The sequence below is a fragment of the Nanorana parkeri genome, unplaced genomic scaffold (genome assembly GCF_000935625.1).
Source record: "Nanorana parkeri isolate BGI_ZX_2015 unplaced genomic scaffold, ASM93562v1 scaffold144, whole genome shotgun sequence".
Taxonomy (NCBI): domain Eukaryota; kingdom Metazoa; phylum Chordata; class Amphibia; order Anura; family Dicroglossidae; genus Nanorana; species Nanorana parkeri.
Genome location: NW_017306412.1, coordinates 2,558,989 through 2,577,124, shown reverse-complemented (window position 1 = coordinate 2,577,124; position 18,136 = coordinate 2,558,989). Strand labels below are relative to the sequence as shown.

General features: G+C 40.9%; 1 protein-coding gene across 1 annotated transcript in view; it reads left to right on the top strand.

Moving 5' to 3' along the window:
• LOC108785134 (desmocollin-3-like) overlaps positions 1–18,136 on the top strand; it is a 43,074-nt gene that overhangs the window by 8,101 nt on the left and 16,837 nt on the right. The window contains exons 2-6 of the mRNA XM_018554150.1: positions 2,042–2,137; positions 9,209–9,293; positions 10,356–10,567; positions 14,067–14,183; positions 16,483–16,638. Of these exons, the coding sequence (XP_018409652.1) occupies positions 2,042–2,137; positions 9,209–9,293; positions 10,356–10,567; positions 14,067–14,183; positions 16,483–16,638 (666 nt within the window). The remainder of the gene's footprint in view (positions 1–2,041; positions 2,138–9,208; positions 9,294–10,355; positions 10,568–14,066; positions 14,184–16,482; positions 16,639–18,136) is intronic.

Genomic DNA, 18,136 nt, shown 5'->3' with positions numbered 1-18,136 from the left:
CATTCTCCACTTCAGCTCACTTTCCAGTTCAGCTATGTTGCCCTAGATTGTTCCCTTCTCCTGCCTTCTCTATAACCCTGCGATTTGGATAGAGTGATGAGGGGTTAGAATCCCTTTTATATTTTTGTTGTTGTCTGTGTCTTGTTAAGGAGATTCACTCTGTCTCTCATTGTCCTGATCACCAATTAGTGAGGTTAAGGGCTCAGTTGACGAAAAAGGTCACCAGCACTCAAAAAGTTTTAAAAATGAATAAGTCCTTTTTATTGGACCATGGTCCAATAAAAAGGACTTATTCATTTTTAAACCTTTTTGAGTGTTAGTGACCTTTTTCGTCAAATGTTCGTTTTGCACGGTGCCATCCATGGAGTTACTGCAAGCACCATCCCTGTGTACTGGCCGGGATTGCTGAAAGGTGTGCGGAGAGCACCCTCACCCTACTGCAACAGGTTAAGGGCTCATTCACACTGGAATCAGCCCGCACGTACAGTTCCGTGCTGCGTGCACGGCCGTATCGAGCAGCTCCAGGGAAGGACAGGTGCTGCGTGTGATTAGTACACAGCCCCCGTCCTTCTCTATGGGACTACGCGGCCGTACGCCCCCCTACACTGACCCACCCTGCACGTCCATGCGGGTGAGCATACTCGTATGCTGACAGGATGGATCCTGTCTGCGTCCGAGCCAGGAAACACGCACCCCTACGGACCTGCACTTGAGGTGAGCATAGGGGGGCGTACGGCCGCGTAGTCCCATGGAGAAGGACGGGGGCAGTGTACTAATCACATGCAGCACCCGTCCTTCCCGGGAGCTGCCCGATACAGCCGTGCACGCAGCACGGAGCTGTACGTGCGGGCTGATTGCAGTCGGAATGAGCTGCCCCTAGAACAGGAATAGAAGAAAAATCTTCCAGTGGGGACACTTGTTCCTGTGATAGCTAAGATGGGATTTTTCATTCACTTTGGAAAGATATCCTCTCGCTTCCTGTTGAGTCTACAGGACAGGAAGTGATTACTTTTTTTTGTGAATTTTTGTGTGTTTTTTCAGGCAAAACCCAGGCTTGAGATTTCTGTTTTAGTCAATGGAATGCTAGGTGAAGGAAGGAGAAGCTGGTTGTAGAGGGTCCATGCACACCATAGCATTGCTGAGCTGAGAGAGTTGTAGCTGTTTGGAACCATAATGGAGGGGGAGGGGAGGAGAGATTCCTAAATATTGGAAAAGACAGAATCTGGAGCAGTTGCCCATGGCAACCTATTAGCTTTTCTCTCTCATTTTCAAAGCTTACCTGAACAAACTGAAGAGAGAAGCTGATTGGTTGCTATAAGAAAACGGCTCCATTTTTTTAAAGAATCCCCCCAAATGACTGAAGTGTGTGGGCAGACATATACAGAACTACAATGCTGGGCAATGTATATTGGTTTGATCTGGATTCAATATTGAAAAAAGTTTGACAGTTTTAAACTACTTTAACCCTCTTCTGTATCCAAAATGAAAAAAGTTTTGGCTTTAGATAGACATTAACTCCTAATGTACAAGGCCTGAAAAGTAAGTTGTAGGAAGTCCCCTCTCCATGAATGGCTTATCTCTGAGTGAAGAAATGAATGCAGCCAGCCCTCCTCCCAGCTCTGTGTTCTCAGCTTCTTTCTATCACACACATATAGATGATTCATGGGCAGACATTCCCTCTGTCTGTACACAGGACTTTGCCCTGCCTTCTACCTATGACTCGCCCTACAGTCAGATGAAGAAAGGAGGAGCAGAGCTTCAATAAAAAGTGTCTTTGTGTCCCTCCCAGTCACACCTACTGTCAAATCCCACCTTCCTGGGGGAGACACAGGTGCGAAGTGATCGCAGGGAAGAAAAGGAACACGGCACACCGAGCTGACTGCTGGAGCTCAGCTCACCATCCACACACACAAGCCGGCCGAGTCGGAGGGGACAGGCTGCTTTCTGCTGGGCTATTGTGATCGTGTATACCTGGGATCACCGCCGCTTGGGTAAACAACCTGCTAAGAAGAGCCACCTACTTTCCTGGATCTCTACACAGCGATCGGGTTCTGGGGTCTATTGGAAAGTCCTTCTTATGGGGTCACCCAGAGGATCTGGCACTATGTGCTGCTGGTTTTACCTGGCACTGCTCCTGGTGAGTGCTTTGTCTTACCCACAGAAGAAAAATCGACACTATTATTACTCAAGTTTAATTTTGTTTACTTACTTTCAGTCAGTGTTGCAAAAAACATATTTATACTTGTTAGTGTAACAATCTGAAACTACAGTAGTTATTGTTACTCTTGTATATAAGAAAAAGGTATGCGTGTATGTTTGTATACAATATATATATTTGTGTGTGTATGTGTGTATACAATATATATTTTAGATTTGTATGTATGTATGTATGTATGCATGTGTGTGTGTGATTATATATATATATAGATATATATACACACACATACATTACACACACATACACTTATTTTTCTTTTTCTGAAATCACACTTCTAGAAATACACTTCTAGAGACTGGTAGAAGATCGAGTTGGCCACTCCTCGATTAAGTTATATGGAAGGTATTACCTGCAGCCTAGTGGCTAACCAGGGAAAACAGAACAGAAGAATAATCCATTGTTCACAGAAATAATGTTTGCCCTTCATCAAAGCATTCTTCTGATCAGAGGTGTACTTAAATTTTTTATTTTTTTTTGACAGTGGGTAGACTCTTTTACATGGGCATCAGCTTTGCTGTTATCTATGATATATGATTTGATGGTGGTTTTTCTTACATCAGCGATATTTTCAGTTTATATGACAGCTTGTTCCAAAAAGTCAAAGAATTACAGATCACGAGAAGCTGATAACTGAGCAAGTCTGGAGTTGTCGGGCTTTTCCACTAATATTTCTAACCAGCTGCGGTTTAATATAAAGATAAAATGCTCTAGGCTGACATGTACTAACAGTGCCTTTTAGTTTGTCACAACACCTCCAAAAATAACCTTATGTTATGAAACCTAAAGGTCCCAGCGTAGTGCTCATCAGGTTTGTTTTGTTTTGTCAGGTAGACATTAAAATTGGTCTGTTATGGATTCATTTATTGTCAATTGGCGATTCATTTGACTGTCACAACTTTAATTTCAAGTATGGTGATCTTTATGTACGTCTTTTGTGAGATGTTTAGTTCCGCTGAACAGAAACATGGAATTATTTTGTAATTTGCATATTTGTGCAGTGTTTTTACTATGGGGCCTTTGCTCTAATCAATTATTGTCTGCTTATACTTGTCGGTTTATACTTGTGGATGTTCTTTCATTAGTTTCACTTTGATCAGGTCTTATACAGGTAGATTTTTAGTGGTCACAGGTATGATTATGTCAGTGCTGGAAAAGGTTCTGCCTCTGCTTTTATTCAGGCCTACAGTGGCTACATCGTTACTGGAAATACGGCATTACTTCTGCTCACAGTGCCACAGTTTTAAGAGAGGTGTAGATTCGAAGAGTAATCACTATAAACAGGATTATTCACAAAGGGGTGAAGAGTTTGGAGAAGGGAACAAGCTAGGACAACATAGCTAAGCTGGAAAGTGAGCTGAATTGGATAATTTTTTCCAAATCAGCTATTTTGGCCTAGATTGTTCATGTCTCCTGCCTTCTCCAACCTCTTCACCCTTTTGTGAATAACACTGATAGTTTGTATGATGTCTGCAAAGTTTGCTAGTGAGATATTTTCCCATTGTTACATTTGTAATACAGTATAAATCAGCAAAGCTGGTAATCAGGAAATCTTTCTAGATTCTCCTAGTCAACCCTTCGGTTATTTTTTATTATTAATAATAATAATTTTGATATTCTTTACTTTTGTACAGTGAAGTGTATTTTTTAGCATTTTAGTTAAAATAATAAAGGGTTTTGTCTAATGTTTCAAATTTAAATGGACATTCTTTTTATAGTCGGAGATTTGATGCAGTTTTGCAGGATATGAGACGTTTTGTGGTGAGCTAGCCACTAATAAATCCGAGGTAGCCCTCTAGGGGAGAGTTTAGGAGTGGGGTGGGAGACAAACTACTATGGAATTCAGGATCCTGTGTGCCCAAAAGAGTATTTGAAGTGGAACTTTAGCTTTGACAAACAATCTTTTGCTTGCAGAAAGAAGAGTCTCTGGATGTCTGTTCTACAATAAGTGTTTTGCCTGCCTGCTACCTAGTTTCTAAAGATTGTACCGATCATGCATGTGCAGCTCAGTGTACATTGTTGACATTCCTTGGTGGCGGGATAAATAAGACCATGCAATCATAGAAATGCTGGTAATAAGGGAGAGCACGGTCTTATCACAGGAATGGAGTTGAGCAAAGTGGATTGTACTTCCAATTTAAGTCCAGCGATTAGCAAAACAAACCAGGCAGCCAGCATTATCTGAAACATAGCCCAGCATTTGCAGCCATTTGTAGTGCTTCTATTAGAGTTTCCTCTAAGAATAAAATGTGAATATTAGCTTTGCTTGTTGTTGTTTCTGCTTACTCTACCCAATACTACAGTGGCTGGCATGGCACACTGGATCTTATAGTACCCAGGCTAGAAGAAACCCATTTGTTCTACACTATGAGACCATAGACCTGACTATAGCAGCTACACTATGAGGTCAAAAGTATGTGGACACTCCTCTACATTATTGAGTTCATGTGCTTCCACAGAAGGGTATTATCAATGCTACAGTATACAGTACAAAGACAATTTAGACTGTTGTGTGCAAACCTTGTGCCAACAGTTTGGGGAAGGCCCTTCTCTCTTCCAGAAAGACTTTGCCCCTGTGCACAAAGCCAGGTTTATAGAGATGTGGTATGATGAGTTAGGTGTGTCGGGGGGGGGGTGGGGTTATGAGTGGCCTGCACAGAGCCCTGTCCTCAACCCCTTTAAACACTGATGGGATAATATTTGGAATTATTATTATGAGCCTGAGCCGGGTCTTCTCATCCAAGAACAGTACCTGATGGCAGTAGCCGTGGCTGAATAGGCAACACAGACACATAGGGGTAATGGTCAAGTGTCCACAAACGTTTGTCCATATGTGTATCTGTTTGGCCAGCTTTGTTTCTAGTAGCATACACTTGGTTTTCAGGTTTTCTCTTTCAAATGAAAGAAAGTTTATATTATTTTGTGATGTGTTTGTAATATTGCATAAGAGTGCTGGTGTTAAAGAGCCCTCATAGCTAGCATGTGTTTTTTTGTTGTTATAGCTGCTGAAACACATATGTTTTGCACATTTATGCTTCTCTTTTGTCCTGTTGATAACACAAACTGTGTTCATTGTCACTTGTAGCAGGTTCATGTATAAGGGAACCCTTTACCTTCTATATAGAAGCTGCACCTGTTGTATGTACATTACTTTGCACTAGTATGTCTAGTGTGATTAGTGTCACGTGTAGTGACCACACTCCCTTACGTAATGATTGGTTGGAAATACAATAAAGTCAATTGCCTGTTTTATTTCACTACATTTTCTGCCTCTAGCAGTATGGTACAAACATTATAACATAGTCTTTATATGCTTCAGTTTCAACATTTTCTGCTGTATATCAGTGGCATCACAAGGGAGTGCGGGGGGTGCAACCTGCACCGGGTGACACCATCAGAGGGGGTGACACCAAAATGGCTGGCAGTAATTTTGCTGCAACCACCACTGAAATTCGGGCACCGAGAGCCTGACAGCTGCACGAGAGCGGAGGGCATACCTTTTCTTGCTGGATGGACGTCCCTTCCTTTCTCTGCCAGCATCCACCACTGAGATGGCCACTGGCAGTTAACTGCACGTGACAACATTATGCACTTGCATAATGATGTCATGAGTGCGTAATTACGTCACCCACTTCCTTGATGATGTCCCAGTGGGTGACACCCGGCCTGGGGAGGCCTCTGCTGTACATATGCATAGAGTGGGCAAGAGTAGGGCCTTTCTCACACCATATCCGTTGAGCTGCATTAATCGGCAAAGATCAACGCAGGTTCATTGTAAGGGGAAATAGGAGAGCTTTACTTGCCAGGCAAGCTATAAGGATATGAGGAAAGTTTATCTCACACAGTCTGTGGTCTATAGCAAACAGTTTCATCAATGAAAGGCAATTCTTCTTTCAGACACTTTGGTAATTTACATTAATTGTGTCTGAAGTAAAAGCTTTTGTGACAGTCGTTCAGTAGCTGTGTCAGTCAGCTGCACCAAAAACTTAGCATATCAAAGTGACAAGGAAGAATATAACATTACTCATGGATGAACGGACCTTATTTTAGTTAGTGTTAAGTTTAGGACACTTAGGCTAGGACGGTTGATAGCCGTTTTTTCCGGCCTTCAGGAGGCGATGGCGTCACCTCCTGAATGCCTGTGTTTTGTTTTTTTTTAATGATCCCAAGGCAGATTTTGCATTGCAGTACCACACCAAAACTGCGTGGCAAGCGGTTGGCATATGGTTGTAGCACAGTCCCATTGACTGCAATCGTTGTGTTTGGCAAGCAGCACTGCCTGCCAAATGTGACATGCTGTATAATATTTGCCTTGGCATGTGTATAAACCCGAGCGGCTACCATGTTAGGTTTAGGTGGGTAGTTGGAGGGGAGAGGGTTAAAATACAGGTCAACTGCCTGTTTTTACCACTCCTTTGCTGCTTAAAGAAGGCCTTAGGGGCCCATTTATAAAGTATTGGTAAGATCTAAAGCAAGCTATACCACTGCATTTCTAAAACTCCTCGGGCACATTTATACAGAACTGCTGTGTTAAGCAAGTAAAGTCCCATTCATTCTTTAGATAAAGAAAAAACTACTAGAAGGAGGAGGAAACCTGTCACATGACTTTGAAACAGCTCTCCTGTCCGCAAGTGTCCTGTGAAGTGCTATGCGGTGAATACTCTGGAGAGCATTGCAGGCTTTACAGTGTACAATTTGTCTTACCAGGCAGAAATATTTAATTATTTAAAACAACTCAGAGTAATTACTCTTTTCTATCTGTTAAGAATTTTTAAGAGGAAGAAATGAAATATATAAATGTATTATTCTTATTCTTTTTATTTATTTATTTTACCTCCTTGGTCTGTAATGAATGTGATCTAACTTGGGCCTCATTCATATAAGGCCTTTATGGCTGGAGATGGATTCCTGTGGCAAGCTACCTCTGGGGCGATTATCTGTATCTAACAGCAGGTAATTGTTACATGTGCGATTACATCCGAATACACGCGTAGAGCACCGGGTCCTATCAGCCTGTCATTTCTTTCTACACGCTGAGCGGACGCAGCTGTCCAGAACTACCTTTGATTCCTGCCCCAGAAATTCACCTCCAGGCACAAAAGTTTCATATGAATGAGGCTTTACTGTCCACTGTCAGGAGAAGGGCCCATTTACAGTTGTGTTTTTTACTGCATTAAAGCAGACAGGTTTTATAAAATGCATTTTAAGTAGCCATCCCACTCACATCTCTATGCTGCAGCTTAGCTTGGTTTTCTTAAAAATTGGACACCTAACATCTTGTGTTAAGCAGAGCGATTGAATTGTTTGGTAAATGTACACAAATCCATGTGTCATGCAATTTTGTGCACCTTGGTGAATGAAAATTTAAAAATATATCCAAATGTGCATCTAAATTCAAGAACATGTCATATTTTGCAGCTTCTCATTTCTTAAATGTGGTGGCTGCATTAGTTTTCCCTTTTTAAAGTCATTTTTTCCTTTATTTTCACCTGGCAAGCTGCAGTGGGGCTACCCCCTCCCTGCAAGGGTTAACTGCTCCTTTTTGTCTAGGAGACTGAATAAAGAAAATATACTCACCTGAGCCTGGCTTCTAGACCAGTTCCTGCTGCCTTGTTCCCCCACCATTCCGCAATGGAATGTCCATCGGCATCCTTACGTCTAATACACTGTATTAGATGTGATGACTCATGAGACCTTAGACCACCAGAGCTGAGGGTGGAAGAGGCTGCTGGGACCTTGTTGTATTAGTGCAAGGTCTGGTTTAGGAATGTGTGCATTATACTCAGCTCACAAGTCTGCTGTTTTCATTAGGGTCAGACTTGATCAATAAAATGTGTACCCAGCAAAGGGCATTGCAAATCTGTTCAGCCACTCTTGTGATCCTGTTAGACAGCACAGCCGAGTCTTTTACCTCCCTGCAGGATACATTGCAGGTAACCAATGCAACCTGGTCCAGGTCCACAGGTAGCAGCCTGTGATTGGACAATAAAGGACATGTGGTACACTGATGAAGTGATCCCCATGCTTTTCGATTCCTGTTGACATGTTCAAACTGAGTGCTGACTCTCTCTCATACCCTCAGTGGTGCAGTTAGAGGTGGTAAAAGGAGGCACAATATCTGAACCTGGATTCTCATATCTACCCCAGTCTAGCCTGTATACCAGTGCCTAGCCATAACCAGTGGTTATATTTTGCAATAAGTAAAATGCAGTAGGAGTGGCACAAAAGGATGCTGAGCACAGGAGTCCAGAAGGGAGATTTTGTCCTTGAAACCCTATAAATTTTAAATAATCAGGGGGGTTATTACGCTCTTAAGCATCTACTATACAAATAATAGTTTTGTGTCATAAGGCAACATCTTGTTCTTGAGAGGAAGCAGGGAATTGTAGATGGAATTCCGTGTTTATTTTGTAGCTGGTAGAGGATGAAGTCATGAAGAGCACACACACACAACAGTAAAAAAAAATGTCTGTGGTACATATCATATCACAGTCAAAACTGGCAAGCTATAATTCTAAACCATTTTTGGAACATGTCAGGCTCTATGTTAAAGTAACACTTCCTTCTGGAGGGTGGCTACTTTTCTTCCCCATGGTCCCTGTGTGTGTTGTAAAGTAGCCACCGCTCCAAGCTCGTTCACGTTATGGACTACAAGCTCAATACAAATTAGTAAATTAAACATGAGATTGCAGTCCATCACAGGAGTGAGCTTGGAGCAGTGACTTACAACACATACAGGGACCATGGGGAACAGTAGCCACCCTCCAGAAGGAAGGACAGTGTCAGCACCAATTCAGAGATGATTTGAGGATCTGCAGCTGACTGATACACAAATAAGCTACATTTTTGTTAATAGTTAAGATGGAACTCCTGAGTTTAGTGTCACTTTAATTTAAAAAGGATGCTGATTTTAACTTGTGAGATAAAGATTATTATAATTTACTTGTATGAAAGCTTTTTAAAGTAAATGTTATTTTTTTTTGCTTCTTTTAGCCATTGGTTGTAGCTGAAAAATCTTGTCATAAGATAAAACTTCCCGTACCTCATAATATTCTTACTGGATCCTTGGTTGGCACTGGTAAGTTCATGTTGTCTTTTGCTTAAATAGACATTGCTTGATGTTTACTTGGGAAACGTCACATTTTTACACACAGTTTTGATAGGAACCCTAAAATGGTTGTGGCAGAGCAAAAAAGGTACATGAAATGGAATGTTTACCTTTTGAATGTGTATATGGGGATTGCAAGATTTCACCATCAATTTAATCTAATTGGATCTTCCAATAATGAATTGAAAATTAAACTGATTTAGTTAATCGCCCCCAAAAAACAGTTTCCCGAGTTTTGGCAACATCCTTGGTTTGGGACATATGTTTCTATTCTTCAGTGGACTTCCATTGACTACTGTTTATGTGAAGCTTAGAACCAATGTGAGGAGGTCCCCAATTCCCCAGTGCAGACATGGATATGCTGAAGAGCTTTGCTGTATGTTCTTTAGCAAATAAGACCTGAACATTTGTGTGTATGTGTATAGATATCTTCTGCTTGCAGTTTGATACCTTTCCAGAAAGTCACAAAATGTAGGACTGCTGGAGGCCAAGATGGACTCTTTAATCCAGGCACTTTAAAGAACATTGCTGGGCAACAAGTAAAATCATCCACAAACTGTAATGTAGTTCTGCACACTGTGTAATAATACCAAAATAAGCAAGTTGACTTGTTTTTACCCTGATACCATTTTTGTTTCTCGTAACATTCTACAGCTGGATTGGAGATGACTTCTGCATACATTGGGCAGGACTGCAGTGTCTTGCCAGACTTTCTTGCTACCCAACTTCTTGCTTAGCAGTGCTTTTACTGCACTGTACTAGGAGAGTCCTAGAACATACATGATTACAATATTTACAAAGAGACAAAGATGAGTGGAGCTAGGAGAATCTGCCTCGCATAATCATAGGCTCTGGGATTCCCTGAACAAAAACTCACATCTAGAGGACTTCACGGAAATTCTGAGCCAGAAGGACCCTATATGCACTGCCATTATAAATCTGATAAAATGTTTAACTTTTTAAATGTCCTTTCTTGATCTTTTATTTCATTTTAAGGAATTTTAACCCCATGCATTTTGTTTTACTCCATAGTAAATCTCCATAACTGCTTGCACCCTAACGATGCAGTTGCTGGAACAAGCAATTCTAAATTTGCAATTGAACATGATGGTTCCACGTACGCCTTATATGCCAAAAAACATGTTAAGATGCCCAATCACCCTGTTTCAGTTGGAATAATACTCCGGAATCTAAATTCCAAAAAGGAAAAGATTATTCCAGTAACACTTGTACCTGAAACAAATGTAAGTGACGCATTTTTATTGCTTTATGACATTGTCTTTTGGATACTGGTCTGTGGAGACATGGCAGGGATATATGCATCCTAAGGTCACTGCAAAGGACAAGGGGGCACTATTTGCGTCTGGAGGAAAAGAGGTTTAACCTTTGCATACGAAAAGGATTCTTGACAGTTAGAGCTGTGAAAATGTGGATTAGACTCCCCCAGAAGCTGGTTCTAGCTAGCTCGGTAAATTGTTTAAAAAAATATCTGGATGTATTCCTAAATGCACAGAATATTACTGGATATTGAGTTATTATAGGTATATTAGGCATCAGAGATTGTTGATCCAGGGAATATACGACTGGATCAACAGTGGGTAATAGTGTTCTGTTTAGGCTTTTCTTTTTTTTTTTTTCTCTATAGGTTGAACTCGATGGACTTGTGTCCATTTTCAACCTGAGTAACTATAACTATATGTAACTATAGCAAGGAAAACAGTAGTCGCATCAAAAACCCCTGCATGCTGAGTGGACAGTGAGGGAACAAGAGCACACACACAGATGTCATCCCCATGCTCACTATTATACTATTACTCCCGCATTAAAGTGATATTAAAATCAAAATGTTTTTAAGCTATTTCAAATGCTAAATATAGATGCAAGCAGTAGAGCCGGTCATAGCACGTGAGAAGATATTGTAGGTAGAGAGAAAAATAGCAGGGCATGATTTAATAAATTATTTTAAAAAATCAAATTCAAAATGGCTGCTGACCTTGGTGACCTTTGGAACGCCATATTGTATTTGGCAGTTATGATATTGAGTTATCATATGTATAACATGTTTATTGCAATAGGAAAATAAATGCACGTTTATGCAATTTGATGCAATGTTAAAAGTGACTGGCTTGTGGCGGCCATATTGATTTTGGAATCGGGCCTGGTTTTACAACCGTGGTAGAAGAGGTAGCTATGGACATATGTGCAAAGTTTTGAGTTATTCTGATAAATAATTTCAGAGTTTAAGTTGTTTGCAGAATATTGCACAATCCAAAATGGCTGCCAAACCATGTGGTCACATGACTTGTAGTTAACATATATGACTTCAGAGCTTTGAACATCCTTATATAGCAATTTGTATATCTGTAGCCTTAGCGGTTAGGAAAAAACAGATGTTTGAAAATTGTCAGAAATAGGTTTGCTTAAACCAGGAAGGAAGCCAGAGCATGTGACCTATGACCTTTATATTGCCAAGGATTAAACACAACACAGTCCTCTACCATTGTTCCAAATTTGATGAGTTTTTACATAACGGTGTGGCAATAATTAGCATTTGAAAAAAAGAGCATCAAAATAATAGAAATATTGTCGAATTTGACACAATGCAATATGGCTGCCGACCCATGTAAAAAATTGACCTGTAATGATCAGTTGTGAATGCAGATCATACCATGACTATACACAGCAATTTGTTCATCTGTAGCTTTATCAGTTTCTGAGAAATGGATTTTTGAATATTGAGCTGAATATAATCACCTAAAACAAGATGGCTGCCAGGCAATGTGACCTATGACCTTTATGTTGCAAACTATTAGGCATAGCATAGAGCTCTACCATTGGGCCAAGTTGCATCAGTTTGTGAGTAACAGTGCGCTTATTACAGGCTTTTGAAAAAAAGGCCATCACAATAATAACATCATCTATACAGCATTGGCTTGCAGCGGCCATTTTGATTTTGGGATCGGGCCTATTTCTACAATCCTGGCAGAAGAGGTCGCCCTTGACATATGTGCAAAGTTTTGAGTTATATGGTTTCTGATATATGGTTTCAGAGTTTAAGTTGTTTGCAGAATATTGCACAATCCAAAATGGCTGCCAAACCATGTGACCAATAGCGCTAAAATGCACACATGTGGCAGCAGATCACAGCATAAGCTCACAAAGCAAGATGTACATCTGCAGCTTCAGAGGTTCTGGAGATGCAGGCTTCTGAATAGTTCACAAAAATTGTTACAAAAACCAAGATGGCTGCCACATCATGTGACCTATGACCTTTATATTGTAATAAGCTCTGCAGAGCACAGGGCTGTACCATTGTGCAAAGTTTCATGAGTTTTTGACTAGCAGTGCACTTGTTACAGACATTTGAAAAAAGCGGCATAATAATAATAATAATAATCAACACAATAACCAGAGGTGTCCTTGCAACTTCGTTGCTAGGCCACCTAATTAAATCACTTACAATGGATGCTGCTCCTTGGTGTGTAATAGTTATAGGGGTCTATTCACTAAGCTGCCGTAGGCAGCCGAGTGACTAACCAACCCCAAGCGAAGTGAGCTGTTCGGCTATTCACTTCAGGCTGGTACGGCTGATTCTAGCCGTATATCGGCTGTATTCAGCCGTACATCGTGTGGCTTCGGGTCGGCCAAACATGCTCCGCATGTTCAGCCGACCTGAAGTGCAGGAGTTCGACTTAGCCGATCCAACATCTGGATCGGCTAAGCCGAACCTCCGGCAGGCTACTCGCTGCTGTTCGGTCTATTCTCATAGATGCCGAACAGCAGTGAGAAAATAGCCGAATGCCGCTGAGCGGCATTTGGCTAGGCTGTTCTGCCCAGTCCCTCTGTGGTACCGGGCAGAATAGAAAAATAGTTAAACAAATAGAAAAAAAAAAGATTAGAAAACGATTGTGCGGAACTAGCAGTGACAGCTAGCTCCGCCCAACTGTTTTCTATTGGCTGGGCGGTTCTGCTGCCGTCAGAAAAAAACCAAAACGAACACTCCATAGGAATGCATAGCTAGATTCCTATTGGCTATTTCAATTTGCAATAGCCAATAGCAAACTACCTACTGCACCCGCCCTCTGCTGCTGTCAATCACCAGAGGGGGACCTGATGGAGAACTGCAGGTCCCCCTCTGCTGATTGACAGCAGCAGTGGGCGGGTGCAATAGCTAGTTTGCTATTGGCTATTGCAAATTGAAATAGCCAATAGGAATCTAGCTATGCATTCCTATGGTGATTTTCTCTTTTTATTTTCTTCTGACAGCAGCCAAAACGGCTCCAATGTCAGAAGAAAAAAAAAAACGAGCAGGGAAAGGTTTACTCTGCTCGATCGAGTGAACGTTTCTGGGAGAAAGTGTTTCTTTCCCGGGAGGCCAGGAGTCTATTAGAGTCCAAGAGCGTCCGGGGGAGGAATGACAGATGGCGTTCCTGGTTACCAGGTTTCCAGTAATGCAAAACCACTTGAAGCAAGTCAAATTCAGATCATAAGGTCAACTGCAGGATAAATGTACCTGTCAACGATTTCTGAATGATCGCTGAAGTATCTCAAACTGATGCCATTCACGCCCATCATCATGAACCCTTGCTCTAACCAAGTACAGTACTTTCCTGTAGACTATTTAGAATACTTAATAAAACCTAATAACACAGGCTAATATCATTATGCTTTGTAAATACATATGTTACTTATATGGTATATTTGTAAATACTTATGTTATTTCCTGTATTTTATTATTTTTAGGCTGTAAAAGGAAGATATACCAGAGAATTGCTAAGACGAACAAAAAGGAGATGGAGTCCTATGCCCATCATACATAATGAGAACTACCGAGGGAAATTTCCTTGTTTTCTTGAACGGGTAGGACTCAGATCCCAATATATACATAGAGTTTTTGTATATTAGCTGGTTGATTCAGTGAAACAATGCAAAAGAGATCTGATGAGGTTCAGTGTCAGATTCCAGTTTAATAACCAGAGATGAATTCTGACAGGTTGCTGTCACTGCATTTTGTGTATTCTTTTCTGAATAAGCAATAGGGCAATTATGCTTTTCTGTAAAGGTGATGCCAAATAAAAAGTTATATCTTTAGTTATTTAGATAAACAAAAATTGTATGTTTTAATTTCCCTAAAAAACATCTACTTCTTTCAAACTATATCTAGTATCCCACGGGGTTATTCACAAAAGGGTGAAGGGTTTGGAGAAGGCAGGAGAAGTGAACAATCTAGGACAACATAGCTAAACTGGAAAGTGAGCTGAATTGGAGAATTTTTCAAAATCGGCTATTTTGGCTGAGATTGTTCACTCCTGCCTTCTCCAAACTCTTCACCCTTCTGTGAATAACCCTGCCAGTCATTTATTTCCCAGTTGTTGGTGAGGGTTTTAAAGCCGCATAAGCCAAAAATACATGTGATGCCATGTAATGTTATACTAAATGTATCTTTTCCATGCTAGACTAAATTATTATCAAACCTATCCAGCAGCTGACACTCAAAATGTGAAACAACACACAATAATGCCAACTATAAAAACAAAATAGTGCAGCGCTCCATTTACAAAGTGAATAAAGCCCAAAAATATGTGATACAAATATATGTAATATAAACAATATATACAAAAATATTGGATTGGAAACACAGTTTATAAAGTCCCGCTTTGTTTGTTGAACTGTGCGGACTAGTTTATAATAAAAGTGGGACTTTATATACTGTGTTTCCAATCACTTAGATTCGTTGTGATATAGAGTGGAACTCTTATATTTTTGTATATATTGTTTATATTTCATATATTTTTTTATTACATTGTTAGATTGGGGGATACACTGTTTTCTGTGCTTTATTCACTTTTGTAAATGAAGCGCTGCACTGTTTTGTTTTTTATATATGTGATGCTATATTGTTGAACACATGATACTTGGGCTGGGGTAGCATGAGAGCTTTCCATACTTGCAAATTTGAACTGCCGCTACATTTTTGATATTTGGGAAATGCTCTGATTCTCTCAAATGATGTATCTTTACCCGGAAAATACCTGACTTTTACATTATTATGAATTTTTGTGGTTACCCCATTTCAAAAGCATGGGCATTAATATGGAGTTGTCCCCTCTCTCTGCCTTCCATTGCAACTATAACCGTTTTCAAACTTTTAAAAAATGTGGCTATGGGAATTTGTGCCTCTTTATCCAAATCAGAATTTGTAAGGTCAGGTACTACTGTTGGATGAATCTACCTGGCTCGAGTGCCTCCATATCCTACTCATCATACCATGCTTTTGTGGACTTGCCTTTGTGCACTGTTATGCTAGAACCTCAAAGGCTTTCCCCAAACTGTTGACACAAGGTTGGAAGCACACTACTTTATCTTTGTATGCTGTAACATTAACAGTACCCTTCACTAGCATTACCTGAACTTGGTAATTTGGAGATGAACCCTTATACCTTTTTTTCTCTCTAATAGTATGGGGGATGGTCTGGTTTCCACAAACGTTTTACCATATAGTGTAATACACATTGCTACTTTTAGGAAGAAGATTTTCTTGTTTGATAGAACCAAAGCATTTTCTGTAGACTACCATACTTCCATATTGCGATGTTCTGTTATCTATTTGAGTGAGAAATATCAATAAAGTGATTATTGAAGTAAACATATGTGGGGTAAGAGGAGGGTCAGACAAAAGCATTACATACTTTAAATTTTTAATTTCCAAAATGTATGCAGCAAGCTATTCTTGCACAATTAAACAGGAACCATGGATTTTTTAATTAACCCTTGCAGTGGGGATACCCCGGCACAGAAAGGGTTAAGTGCTTGGTGGTGTCTAAGTTAAAAAAAAGTTATATTCGCTCAAACCTCTGAGTCGGCTTCTTCTTAGATCAGTCTTTCCAACGTCTCTGCCCCTCCTCTGCAGCGGTCTAAGGTCCCATAAATCATCACGTCTATACACAGTATATAGATGTGAGGATGCTGAGGAAGATTACAATGATGCAGTTAGGTGGAGGCTGGAGAGAGTGCTGTGGCAGCTGGCCGGCTTGGAGCTTCAGGTGAGTATAGCTTTATTAATTTAGCAGATAGACACAAATGAGCACAAGTTCTTCTTTTAGATGGAATAGTAATTGAGACAATTCTATATAATATGTATTTTTTCTTTTCCCCACAGGTCCAATCTGACACTCAGGCGATGTATGACATTATTTACAGTATTTCAGGACCAGGAGTGGATTCACCACCTGTGGGTTTGTTTTGGGTTGATCCCAAAACTGGAGACCTGTACATCAATGGCATAGTGGATCGGGAAGAATACCCTTCCTATCCGGTAGGCGTATTTCCTCTTGGTATTCCAGAATGAAAATATTTATCAAAATTTACTGGCAACTATTGTTCATATTTTATTAAATTGAATATTTGTGTTATTTTACTTTGCAATTTAAATCCCAACTACAGCCCAATCATTTTTATGTTGTTATGGATAGACTGTGGCAGAGTTAGAGTTTTCCATTCGTGTCTTTAAATCCTGGTAACAACCACATCTGCCTATCCCATTCTTTTGTATGAATGTTACAAGGACAAATAGGGTTACAAAGAAAAATAGTAACCTGACAGAAATGTTAACTCTTTATTACTCGCCAAAGTAAAAAAAAGGCTGAAGTTAGCTTTTAAAGAAAAACTGTCAACAAAGATTTTAAATCCTTCGGGTATCCCCCAGGGGACCAAATACATGGAGCCATTAATCTTTTTTTTCTGTGCTGTAGCTACACCTCAGGCTGAAGCCCAATATATGGGCATACCCAATGAGGACTTACAGCACAGCACTAGCCCTCACCCATTTTCATAGAAGCAGCAGCCTGCACCAATACAGTAGGTTTACTACTGCCAGGGGCGTCCCGAGGCTGGGTGACACACGGAGTGGAGATCGGGTGACACCCTGCCGTGATGTCATCGCACATGTGCAGTCATCTTATTGACGACTGCCGGCAGCCATCTTGGTGATGGACGCCGGCAGAGAGAGGAGGGGACGTTCACCTGGCGGGATGAGGTATGTCGCTGGGTCCCCTCCTATCTCCTGACTCTGTCGGGCAACTTTTCATATGGGTTGACACCAGAATGATTGTCAGTCATTTTGGTGTTACCCCTCCAATGGTGGCACCCGTGTGCGAGCCGCACCCCCCTTGTGACGCCACTGACTACTGCCTGCTGATCTGGAGTAAGAGACTACAGTACTACCTGCTGACTCGTGTTGTGAATGACGGCACGCTGGATACAAGAGCCTCAAAGCTAGTACTCTCAGGCAACTGAGCCCAGAGCGGCTTGCTTGCTATTGTAGGGAGAGGTAGTAGTTGTTGGCTTGTGTTGGGAGCTTTTGTGTTTTTTATGTATGATGGTACTCATCTGGAGCCACTGTCAATTATAACACAAGCTGTCAGCTACTACCTTGATCTCTCTCCCCGCAATAGTTGGTGAACGGGTTGAGCTCAGTCAGTCTCCATCTTTCCTCCGTGTCTTTCCACTTGTACAAGGTAGAGCAGAGGAGATGGAGAACTGCAGATTGAATTGAAGTTCTAGGTCTTATACCTCTCTCGCTCATCACTGTTCAATGTCCATGACTGTCTGTCACTGCCCCCTTTCCGTGTCTGTCAGTTTTACTTAATTATACATTTGTCTCCTTGCAAGCTGCATGGTTGGCCAGTGGTGCATGGATCAGAACAGCAGTACAGTATAAGGCAGACAATTGTACTATACACTTGATATTTGGCTTTTCTGAATAGTATAGCACAGTGTACCCCACTAACTCTCCTCCCTTAGGATGCTTCATT